General features: G+C 40.2%; 1 protein-coding gene across 1 annotated transcript in view; it reads left to right on the forward strand.

The window, feature by feature from the left end:
- The window catches only part of PITPNM2 (phosphatidylinositol transfer protein membrane associated 2), a 274,134-nt gene that overhangs the window by 219,598 nt on the left and 41,407 nt on the right, over window positions 1-13,129 (forward strand). The window contains exons 16-17 of the mRNA XM_063454307.1: window positions 8,003-8,178; window positions 10,677-10,847. Of these exons, the coding sequence (XP_063310377.1) occupies window positions 8,003-8,178; window positions 10,677-10,847 (347 nt within the window). The remainder of the gene's footprint in view (window positions 1-8,002; window positions 8,179-10,676; window positions 10,848-13,129) is intronic.

Raw genomic sequence — 13,129 nt, forward strand, 5'->3', positions numbered from 1 at the left:
ATTACTTGTATTTTGAAAAACAGTGTGTTACAAGCACTGAATCATTTTCTTAACAAACTGCAGTTATTTTTGTAGATAATAGTTTTACCAGTTATGGCAGTGGTCTGTGTTCATTGCACTGTTGTGTATACATTCCATCGGTTATCAAGGACACTGTTCTCAGTCCATGCATCTTGGACTTAGAGGAAAATCAACAGACAGTGCTGTTCACATGTACTAGAATCCTATAAATATATACAAACCCATTGTCTAAGATCTTGGTCCTGGAGCGGAAATGTCAAGTTGCATGATTACTGATCTGCACCATTCACCTCTCACCATGACTTCCATAGCACCTTACCTTGTAAACGTGGTACACATAAAGTATAGATGCTATGTATATATACATATACAAAATACACAATCCAGCGCACTTGCTTATTCACTAAACAATTATTTCAAATCTTAGAGATTGTAATAGTTTTATTTAAAAACACCTCACCTAGGCAAAACATAATGGGGATTTAGTTACATTATATGATCATACATTGCATAAGCCTGCCACAACGTCAATGTACCCCATTCTTGGCAGGTCCTACTCTAGCAGCTTGGGAAAGCTTGGGATATTTGGTTACCTGTTTTAGTAGTCTTAATGCAACTATCGCAATTCGGTATGTCTGTACTCCTACCTTCCTGAAAAATCACACAAATACCTAAACACACAATATAACACATCATTTCAAAATTACTCATTTTTCTTCAACCGTGCGACAGCACCTCAGCTTCCCGTTTGTGAGGGCTGCAAGGATGTTGTTCTTCTGATCCTCACTTTCCTTCACAGAGATCCCTTCGAGACACTCTGGCTATGACACGTAGGCAGGTGGTCAGGCTTTATTATGGCCGTCAGAACACCTACTTGTTGATATCTGTTGTTATTCTAAATGTCCCAATATCTCCTTGTCACTCCGACTGAGTTGCACGCTTCAACTGGATCTTGCAAGGATTCTCAGGATCTGGGATAGCTTGCCAAGAGTCTGATGCTGGTTTAACCCTAGAATGATGAATCCACGAAGTCACCTCTGCCACCTTTACAGCTGTTGAGGTAGATAAAAGAACAACATAAGGACCCCTCCACTTTGGACCTAATGGAACAATATTCTATTATTTTATCCAACTGGGTGTATATTAACTACTGCATCACTACTGCATCATTAACTGCTCTCAAATCCTGTACAGGACGATATTCGTCCGATCCTGGTTTTTGAACAGGTAATAATGGAGTGTTCCAGGAGGAAGTACAGAATTTTAGGATGCCATACCTTACGAACTTATCCAAGTAGGTTTGTATGTTTTCCTTAGCCTTTTGGGGTATGTGATATTGACGTAGGCTCACAGGATAGGCCCCAAGCTTTAGTTCAATATGTATGGGTGGGATATTACGAGCAAGTCCTGGTGGATTATTCTCTGCCCATACTCCTGCAATGTCAAATAAGGATTCATCACTCTTAGGGTTGACACGTGTCACTATGGATTCTTCTTCCCTTGGCACCGATATCGCCATTATGCCTGGTAATCCCTTAAACTTCAGAGATGTTGATCCATTAGGTAAAAAGGTTATCTGGGCTTGAAGCTTCGATAATAAATCTCGTCCTAGAAGTTGAATCGGACACTCTGGCATATATAGGAACTGATGCTTCACCACATGGCCTCCCAGAATACAAGTGCGACTCTTAAGAACCGGTCTAGCTGCGCTTCTCCCAGTAGCTCCTATCACAGTTATAGTCTTCCCCGAAGGCGGAGCCACCATCTTAGTCACCACCCAATGTTCAGCACCTGTTTCGATCATGAAAGAACTTCTCTTTCCCCCTATTGCTACATCGACCATAGGCTCCGCTTGACCAAGGGGGATGGAGCCCGGTCGGTATCAATAGTCTTCCATGATAGTGTCAGCCAGACCCACAAAATCTCTATCCTCTCTTTCTCTAGGTCTCTGCGTGGGTGGGTAGTACTGTCTCCTTGAACACTTCCTCTACTATTCCCACCATTGCCTCTAAAACTTCCTCTTCCTCTATAACTACCACTATAACCTCCTCGTACCCTTCTCTCTCCTTGTCTATCACCTTCATACTGCTCTCTCTGTGGACACTCACTCTTCCAATGTCCCTCCTTTCTACAATACGCACATTGATTCCTACTTAAAGGTCCCTTGCTCAGCCTATTCTCGTCTCCTCTATTCACTTCCCTTCCCTGTCTTTCTACACTTGAGATAGCTACCGCTAGCATATCTGCCTTTTTCCTCATCTTACGTTCTTCCTCCCGCTTTACCTCAGTCTCCCTATTCATGTATACTTTTTTTGCAATCTCCATTAGCTGTGATATGGACATCCCTACAAATCCCTCTAATTTCTGTAATTTCCTTTTAATATCACCTTGGGCCTGGCTGACAAATGCTGAATTAATCATCCTAGAATTCTCAGGAGCCTCAGGAGGAGTATACAACCTACATGACTCCAATAATCTCTCATAAAAGGTACTAGGTGACTCATCAACCTTTTGCAACACCTAAGCCGTCTTTGACATGTTAATTGCCTTCTTCCCTCCTGCCTTCATGCCAGCGATTATGGCTTCCCGATAAGACCTTAGTTGGGGCATGTCAGCACCATTCACGTTCCAATTTGGATCGACATTTGGATAATGGGCTGCAGCCCACGCAACTGGATTGGCCTGATTTTGAGTACGGGCCGTTTCCTCAAGTGCTTTAATAGCCGCTTGATTAATCCGGGTCCTTTTCTCACAATTAAATAAAGTTAATAATAATAATTGCTGGCAATCGGCCCAGGTGGGATTATGTGTTTGGATAATAGAAGTAACCAAATCTGTCATAAATTGAGGTTTGTCAGTATATGAAGAGTTATGAGTCTTCCAGTTAAATAAATCAGTCGTAGTGAAGGGGAAATGTACAAACACTGGATCTGCCCGTTGTATTTGGCCATTCTCATCCACGTGTGTTGGGCCTGGTGTAAGTCGGAGGGGCATTTGGTAATGTCAGGGTTGGAGGGGACCAGTCATCTGTCGAGTTAATATGGGACTACGATACGAGGATTTCATAATGAGTTCCGGTCTAGGGGTAGTAAGGCAAGGGGAGTGAGGCGGATTAATTTTACTGGGCGGAAGTTCGGTCAACAGGATATTACGGGCCGGGCTGGGAGAAGCCTGACCAGGAACCAGAAGTGACGTCAGTTCCGGATATATGGAACTAGTGGAGGCCAGTACCGGAAGGGGAAGTTTCAGAGCTAGTGGGCTGGGCTCTGAACTAGATGCATGAGTGGGCAGGGACAATGGGAAAGGGGGAGTAGCAACACCAGTAGCACCACCTCTAACCTTAGAGGAAGTGTAAGGGGGTGGGGAGGGAAGGTCAGTTTCAGAGGGGGAATCTAAAATGGGCGGAGTTGCGGCCCTGATGGAGAGGCGAGTCCTGGCCACCATGAGGCGACATTGCTCCTCGTGGCATACCTTAAGCCATTTAGGCAATTCTTCTACAATCTGTTTCCAACAATCAATATACGGAAACTGATCATAAAAGTCAGGCCTACTAGATACAGCCGCGTGCACACGTTGTACCAAAATGAGTTCAAGGCTACCACGTGGTGGCCATGCGGTCACCAGGATAGGCCATTCTCTACTACATAAGGTAGTCAAACGTTTTGGGGATAATTTTACCCCAAAATCACAAGCTTTATATCCCTTTGTAAAGTTCTTCAACATACATGACAAGGGATCAACGATCTTTGAGTCAGACGCACCCATACTGGCAATGGAACGTCTATTACAAAGATACACAATACTTCAAACACTTCCAACAATCACACTCGTTTCCCTGGCAACAGTACCATGTGGCACAGTTGCTAGGCCAAACATACACACACGATAACACGCAGAGAATTCTCGTTCACAAAGATCTACCAAACACTAGCTACTTCCTACTACCTCTATAACTATAAATCGTCTCTACAATTATGCGTACTATAAATCAACTTTTAACTAACCAACTATATCACATTCTAGTAATCTCATCTTTACAGTCAGTGGTTATGGTACAGTTAGTAAGTGGTTATAATACAGTTTTAAAGTCACAGATCAGTTAGTAACAGTTATGGTATTATACATATAACATAAAACAGCAATTGTTAGTAATTTTTACACAATGTCATTGGTTATGGTATATGTCAGTAGTTATGGTACTGTGCGCTATTTTACAATTATACACACAATTTACACTCCCACTAGACGGCAGAGCTCTAACTTTCTAGTAGGACATACAAGTTAACCAATTCACCAACTACAATATATTTAACAACATTTACAATAATCCCAACTATTCTAACTGGCCAGCACCTCGAGAGCTTTCGATCTATTTGTACACCAGAGATTCGATAAGTTCTTCGCTGCCCAGACACCACATATAGCGAACTAGAGGGCAGAATTTACACCAATACCCTTTTAGTCTATCTACGCTATCAATAATCTAGTGGCTGGATTTACAACAGAGCACACTTAGTTAAGATAGGGTGAAATCTAGCAAACTATAATATACAACAGAGTCTGCTTAGTTTCGCCGATCTCCCCGACCTAGACAACCAAAATTTACACCTAGCATGCTAGTCAAGGCAGGAAATCGTTGTCCGACATGAGCTATTTACACCAGAACTCAGTCTGACAATACCACCTATATTAGACGGGCTGACTACAGAGCGTCTAATGTCCAGATAAGCAGTGCGCCTTTGCTTCTTCCTTCCAGAGGGAAAGGGCCAATTCCAATAACCGGTTCCAAATATAAAACCTCTTGTGGGTCTACCGCTCTAACGGTATCAGTCTTACCTGTTAGTTCCTGGCCCTGGGCTCACATTCATCAACGGGGCACCCCGGTACTCACTACGTAAAGGCCGATGATCTCCTGAGCGAAGCAGCCCAGTGGCGCCGAGATGAAGGGATGTCCACGCAGAGGTCCAGGGGTGCTGCCGTGGAGAAATCTGGTAAAAAGCTTTACCGTCTCAAATCTCTGCGCCACTTTCCGTGCGATGAGAAGTTCGCGGCTCAATGCACCAATTATGTTACAGAGTAAACTAGCAGAAGCCAAACACAGAGAGATGGATGCAGGTCTTCAGGAAGTAAGAAGTCTTTATTAACATACCGATCGGGCCTCAGATGAACTCCTGTTCCAAAAATATCTGAGAGACCAACACATGGTGTACATTCCTTATATAGCACTATAACTCCTCCCATTAATAGCTACACCCACATATACCTTTAACCAATCAATGAGCAGAATATAAACTTGTACATCTGGTCAAACCACATGGCCCATCCAAGACAAAGGAAATAAGTGCAATTTCAGTTCCTGCATTCCTGCACATGCTCAGTACATTGATGACAGTATCCTAGCTACGTGTAGCTAACTAACTGACACAACATACACATATGCCACATGGAAATCTTGGCCTACTAAATTTACATTCACCGAAATTCCACCACAACTTCTTCTCACCCTATAATCCATCTGGTCCTTTAGGTTACAGTCATATCAAAGCTGCTGCTAATGACCCAATGTCTATGTAACTTAGGGGATGTGCTCACTACGAAGACATTTTTACATAAACTTTGCAAAGCATATCCAAGATCTGTCCATCAGTTACATCAAAATGCATTCTTTCAAAAATGACAGTGTCACGAGTCCCCCAATAATACAATTCATATTTATTTTTAGTGTGCATTTTGTAATGTTACATAGTGAGATATAAACAGGCAAATGTTTGGGCTTTAGCATACTTTCAAATGGTTTTGTTTTGTACAGTCCTAACAACCGAAGCATACCTAGCTCTTTCAGGAACTGGTAGAGGTCAAGTCAAATAAATGTAAAATGTTACTGTTTTTTTTTAGTAAATCAAATAAAAATTGCTAAGCTATACCATTTATAAGAAAACACATGATTAGGTGGGTCTAGCAAGTAATACCTCATACTTATATTTTATTTATTATATAAGTGGTATGTCATTTTAAAACATGACCTGTAATAAAAGTGTAACTGAAGTTGACTTTTTAAAAAAAAATTCTAAATAAAATAAATTATTTATGAATCTAGAAAGTGAGTGTAGCATTAAGTGCAGTCACACATAGTAAAGTTAAAACAAAATATCATACTTAATTATAATATAGCTACTATGAGGCTCGAGAGAGGATCTCAAGGGACCAAAATATTGTCCTATTACTCCTAGTGATTGCATAAAGTACCACTACATTTTGCCGAATCTGAGACTGTGTGGCCATGAGCAATTCTCAATCACTAAATAGAAAAAAATATCTAGTATTAATTAGTAGCCACTATCCAACCAAAAACAAGTCTTTGAAGATGGAGACTGACAGGTAGGGTAACATACTTCACTTGGAGCCTTTTTTTTTTTTTTTTTTTTTTATCAACACTGAAGTAGATTTAAATCTGTAATATTTAAATAAAACAAAAAATAAAACATTTATGAGAAAAACCTTAGAATCAAAATGTGAGACACAATCCGTGGTCTATTTATTTGTTTTTATACATGTAAAAGCAGCAGACATAATATAATTAGTAAGAGCCATCATTAATTAAGTAAATAACATTAAGTAACCTGATCAGAACGGTTTTGTGTTCGGCAGCTGGTAAGTAGTGTGAGGAGTTTGGTAAGGTAATTAACAATTATTATTACACATCTCAATGAGCATCAGAACATATATAAATGGGGCCAAAAATGTTTTATGTTAATTAAATACCCAGTCAGGCACAGGAATGTGAGATCTGAGATGTGTTGTTTTGTAACATTTTCTCAAATTGGAAGAAGAATATTTATTTTGCAATATATCCGAGAACTCAGTTTAACCCCTTAAGGACACATGACATGTGTGACATGTCATGATTCCCTTTTATTCCAGAAGTTTGGTCCTTAATGGGTTAAACATGCATATCTACAGACTTACATTTTTATTTTATTTAAATGATAGCTATACTTGAATAGAGCAATGAATATGAATGAACACCTGTGATGAAGGAAGAAGAATCAGACCTGATGTATTAAAAATAAAGTCTGCTGATTATCTCAGATTGGGGGGAAGGGAGTGGACTATACATTATTAAATAAAAATGTATAGTGAATAAACAGATTCACTTTATATGGTGAGCAGCATGCTAAAATCGTGATATGTATTCTGTCCAGAAGACTGATCATACAGCATTTATGTGTTTTGAAGGGCCTTTCGCCTTTTTTTAAAATGTAATTAAGAAATATATCTCACTACAAAGAAATAGTTTTCGGTAAGATTGTGTGCCCAGTGGCAATTTTGCTATGAAAATATAAACATTATATTATTTATTATAAACAGACACCAATATCTCTATACAACCTGGGGTATCTTGAAGGAACCATATGTAGTATTTTGGAAAGGTTATGATATTACAATGTATAAATGATGTATACAAGCAAATACCGTATATAAACTCTTTTATCACTGGTTTCATTGGTTTAGATCGGGCTTATATTGTTATATAGTTAATTTATTGGTAAGAGAATGGGAAAATTAGCAGGACATAGTTACATGTTTCAAACGTTTTAATATATGCACTTTGTGGTTTGAATGTACTTTACTATTTATATGTGATATGTATTTGGATCTAATTCTCATTTAATTGTGCTCTTTGTATATTAGACATTATATATGCTGGCTAATCTGGTTTGCATTTTATTTGTTGCTGTGTATGAATTCAATTATGTAGAAGCACAGCATATCAATAATTTTAATTGGATACCAAACCAATGCATCCTGTTCAGGAAAGCTATGTGTGTCACAGCGATCGTAACATGCAACAATAATAATAATATTAATAAAGTAATACAAGCTTAGGAAAATTTCAGTCTATTAAAAATCACCTGTTGCATTGCTCTTATTACAAAAGTGTAAATCATTTTTATGTAAATGGTCATGATATATTTTTCAGTTTACATTCAAGCGTCCTGAGAAATGACCCTGGGTCCAGAAGGTCAAGTAGCTCCACAATGCTTGATGGAGGAAACATTGGAAAGTTTGATTTTGAGATCACAGATTTCTTCCTGTTTGGCTCTCCTCTGGGACTTGTGCTGGCTCTGAGGAAAACCGTGATTCCGGCACTAGATGGTAAGTGTGGGGTGTTGGAATGATTTGCCAGTACAGGTTTTTTTGTTGTTTTTTTAAATCATTTAAGGTTTTTTGATAGATGTGGCACATATCATGGAGAACAGCAGTACATAGAAAACAGGAGGGTTATGTACAATGCATATAGCAATTTGTACAAGTTGCAACAGTATGATATACTATGATTGCAACAACATGATATACTACGATTTAAAGAAAAAGATTGAGAAAATCCGTTTGAGAAAGTGCCTGTTATCTCAGTTGCGAAGATATACATCATGTCCAATAACACTTCACTGTATCATGTCCTGGATCTAAAAAGATGGCTTGAAAATAGGGCATATACACAATCCTTCAGTAACAGGACCTTGGCATTGCCATAGGAAAGGGATAACAAAATATTGTGCTTTGTTTCCAATTTACTAATGCATAAGTCATAGAGAAGAACTGAGCAGTAAACAATGAAAAGAGTGATAAGGAGAGAGATGAAGCAGAAGAGAGAAGAGAAGTACGAAGAAAAGTGTCCCAATTAAATATCGAACATAAAAAGGAATAACTTACGTGAACCGCTAATGGTATGCCCTGGTGAGCAGAAAATTGCCCAGAACAAACCAGAAAACCTGGGTTCTAGCACGCCTGGTTAGTGAAATAACACTTGGCATGACAAGATAGGGAATCCTGTCTAGAAGCGATTTTGTTCACCCTAAGTCAAAGAAATTGAGTCAAAAATTCACCTCCACTTCACCACCAATGTCACAGTGTAACTTTACAAGAGCCCCCAAATGTCTTTCCTACTGCTGTCTACTCAAAACCACAATAAGCTTGTCAAAATTTTTGCTGGATGAGTCTTTCTTTATGCCACATAGAGGTGTTAAGTGATGAGATCAGTTGTAAATAAGCAGGATGGCTGTAGATTATCAAGTTCAAGACCGAAGTTGTAAAAGATGGCTTGCTGTCAGCTCGACAGTCTGGCCCTGCCTCATTTGAGTATTTTTCAGACCGTTTATTATCCATGTTTTTTCATGCATTATATTGTGCTAATTCATGTATAGTCCATCAGCCTCAATAGTTTAAAGTGATAATCAGATTCTAATCCAGCCATGCCCTATTCAATAAGATAATTACGCATTCTCTCAGAACAGAACCTTGATCAACTCCAATTACCACCTTTGTCCAACTTTAAAACTGTTCATTCTCACTTTCTGCACTCTATCTTTAAGCCAATTTGCAAAGAACCATTATTTTCACCCAGACCAATTGCTTTTAATTTGTACAGTAATACTTTTTTTTGAGGAACTGCCCCAATATCTTTTCAAAATACAAATAGATCATCCATTGCAACATCTACGTTCACTGACTTCTTCATCATTTACTATTGGTGCCTGGAGTGTCCCTTTAAGGAACAGTAGGTGAAACACCAGTTAATATTCAATTATTAGAAGTGTAAGACACAACACAACTGTTCAATAGTGAAAATAATATTCCTTGTTTGGCATCTAAGGCACGGTACAATAATATGATCATGTCTAGCCCAGTTGGCATAATGTCAGCTGGCACTGATCTTAATCCTCTTTTAAATTCTCCAGCAAGCTTATCTTTCTCTACCATTTCTGCTAGAAGGCTGTTTTCCTGAAGCTGTTACAATTCCTTCATATATATTAGTGTGGTCTTTCAATGACCTGTAAAGAGTTTAGAAAATGTAACTTTTGCTTTTAATTCCTTGACTTTAAAAATATTTTGTAATATGGAATGCATCAATTTTGAGAATACATCTCTGTAGACAGAATTGAAAACTAAGCGAATCGTTTCATATTATAATGGTCAGCTTAGTCTTCTCTACAATTCATGTAATGATTGTGGTTCAATACCTTTGCCAATGGTACCTGTGTGTTAACAGTTTCTTAGTGTATACAATGCTTGATAATCACGAAACACTTTATTTTCATTATCTTCCCTCTAAGTGTGGCTTTTGTGTTTTTACTGTTAATTGCATTAATTGGACCCTGTAGGCACCAACACCACTTCATCTCATTGCACTTTTAAGAAACTGCAATGATTACATTGCAGGACTAAGACTGCCACTAGTGGCTGTCCATAAGGCTGTCAATAAGACAGCCACTAGAAGCACTTTCTGCCTGCTAGGCAACTTTTGCTCACCTTATGGATGCTGAACGCCCTCACACCCTGCATGAGGACATCCAGCGTCTGCTAAATCCCCATAGGAAAGCATTGCAGCAGTGCTTTCCTATGGGGAGGGCCTAATTCGTTTGTGGCACTCGCCCCCACCCCCCCCCCCCCCCCGCTCTCCTTTAACCTGTACAGTGCCTGGGGGGGTGGAGGAGACAAAGCGGTATAGTGCTAGGAATACAGATTTGTATTCTTAGCACTATAGTATCCCTTTGAATTATAAGAATGTTTGGTTCATGCAAATTGGATACCTTATATTGTCACCTCATTAACTTATTTTTCTTTTTTTCCATTGATCTTTGTTCCACTGACAGTTTTTCAGCTCAGACCTGGTTGTCAACAAGTCTATAACCTGTTTCACCCAGCTGACCCATCTGCCTCTAGAGTTGAGCCTCTTCTGGAAAAGAAGTTTCACCTGTTACCTCCTTTTAATGTCCCTCGCTATCAGAGATTTCCACTGGGTGATGGCAACTCTGCTGTGTTGGGTAAGTAAAGTGGCTGCTAGACTTCAGTCTGGAGTACACAAAACAAGACGGTCCAGGCACTCAGTATTCTTAATCTTGACAGTCTATTTAATGGACCATATCATACTGTGACCTTCATCAAGCCCGCTTTAGATGCTCCTTTGGAGCTGACTGCAAGAAAGTATAATTCTGAAGAGGTTTTGTATAGAAATGCAAAGTGCCTGGATTTCCTTTTTTGTTTACTACTATATTTGGAGATATGGCCACCTTCACAGTCCAGAGCACCACTCTGTTTCACTTTGTGTACTATTTAAAAGAAATAGATTTTTTGAGTTTGTTCAGTCCTCTTTATTTGATATTCACATTAAGACCTCAGTCTGAGGTCTGACCTTTTTGACTTCTTGTAATATTAGGCCTGCATCTAAACATCTCTGTACTAGCTAAAGCATCATAAATGACATCTTGTCTGCTACCACATACAGGGAAGTATTTAATTCATTGAACAATTTTTTTCAGAAGATATATATTTTTTGAGTATCCTGTAGATCAGGGGTCCCATAAAGATAGATCCCAGATGTTTTAAAACTACTGCTTCCATGATGCTTTGTCATTCTAAAGGGATACAAGGGCATGCAAAGTATCATGGGAGCTGTAGTACTACAACATCTGGGGATCTACCTTTTGGGCACCCCTGCTGTAAATAAACTATTTTTCTAATCCTAGTTTGTGTAGTTTTCCAAAGTTGAATCAAAACTGTCTTTGTGTTATTTTTTTTACATGGTTTAAATCAAATTTTTTAATCAAAATAAGCGTTAAAACTGGTAGCTCACTTTGTAGCCTCAAAACGCTATTTTGTATTTAGCATAGTGCTGCAGTTAAAGCGGCACTGTCATGCCGAACTTACCTTTCCCTAATTGCTTCCTCTGCTCTTCCTCTCTCAGGATCTGTTCTTCATTTCTCCTTGTCTGCTCTAGTTTTCTTTAAAACATAAGACAAAGTAGGGACTATTTTGTCTTATGTATTTTTCCTACGCTTGACCAGCTTTAACCAGCGGAGGAGCAAAGTGTGCTCCATTTCGTGTGGTCAGACAATATCCCACAATTCTCACCTTTCCTCCGTGATCTTGCGATGCTTCCTGTCACTATTCTTGAACGTCCTGTCATTTAGACAGAACTTAAGCAAAACTACCGAATTTCGTCTTAACAGAATGAGTACCGTTTGTTCATTCATATTAGGATGACAATCGGTACTCTAAGGTCGGTTTGAAATTTCATTCGAATGAATGAAATTTCGATCCGATCCGTGCTGCGGCTGCATCTTGCAGCCACTTAGTATGTAGCTCCCTAATTCCCACGGTATCAAGGAGCTATCTACTAAAAGGCTGAAAGACCAAGATTGGTCTTTCAGCCAACTTTACTAATACTAAATAAAAATTACTAGGTATTGGTAAATAATCTGCCGCTACTCGCTATACCGCAAGTAGGGGCATGTCTAGTAAACAGCGAGTAGGGGCATGTCTAGTAAACAGTAAAGCACCCCCCCAATAAATGCTTCTCTTAACTAGCAGGGGGGGACCAATAGGTGGGGGCCCAGGGAGGGGACAATAGGTCACCTCCATTGTCTTTGATAGCCCCCACCTGCCGCTCATGGGTGGGGACAAGGGGAAAGGACAATGGGTCCTCCCCCTATTGTCTTTTAGGGCCCCCACACGCCGCTCATGGGGAGGGGGTTTAATAGTCTTTTATAGCCCCCACCTGCCGCTCATGGGTGAGGACCAAGGTGGAAGGACAATGGGTCCTCCCCCCATTGTCTTTTAGGGCCTCCACCTGCCACTCACGTGGGGGGGGGGAATAATAGGTCCCCCCATTGTCTTTTAGGGACCCCCCATCCATGAGTGGGTGGGGGCCGGGGGAGGAAGGACAATGGGTCCTCCCCCTATTGTCTTTTATCGCCCCCACCGGCCACTCAAGGGTGGGGGCCGGGGGGACAATAGGTCCCCCCATTGTCTTTTAGGGAGCCACTCATGGGTGGGGGCCAGGGCAGGACAATAGGTGAGGGGACCCTATGTCCCCCATTTAGATGCATAGCCCCCACTCGCAAGTGGGGGAGGGGGGGCTTTTTTCATATTGACCCCATAGAGTGAGGGATGACATGGGGGGGCTTAGGAAGTGGCGAGGTGCACAGCTCCCTGCCGCTTCTATTTTTACATATTACAAGGAGGGAACTGCGAGCCGGTAGCTCCCTCCTTGTAATGAACAAACGAATACCGATGGTGTTTGTTTGTTCATCTGAAATTTCTATTC

Source organism: Pelobates fuscus, chromosome 5 (genome assembly GCF_036172605.1).
Source record: "Pelobates fuscus isolate aPelFus1 chromosome 5, aPelFus1.pri, whole genome shotgun sequence".
NCBI lineage: Eukaryota > Metazoa > Chordata > Amphibia > Anura > Pelobatidae > Pelobates > Pelobates fuscus.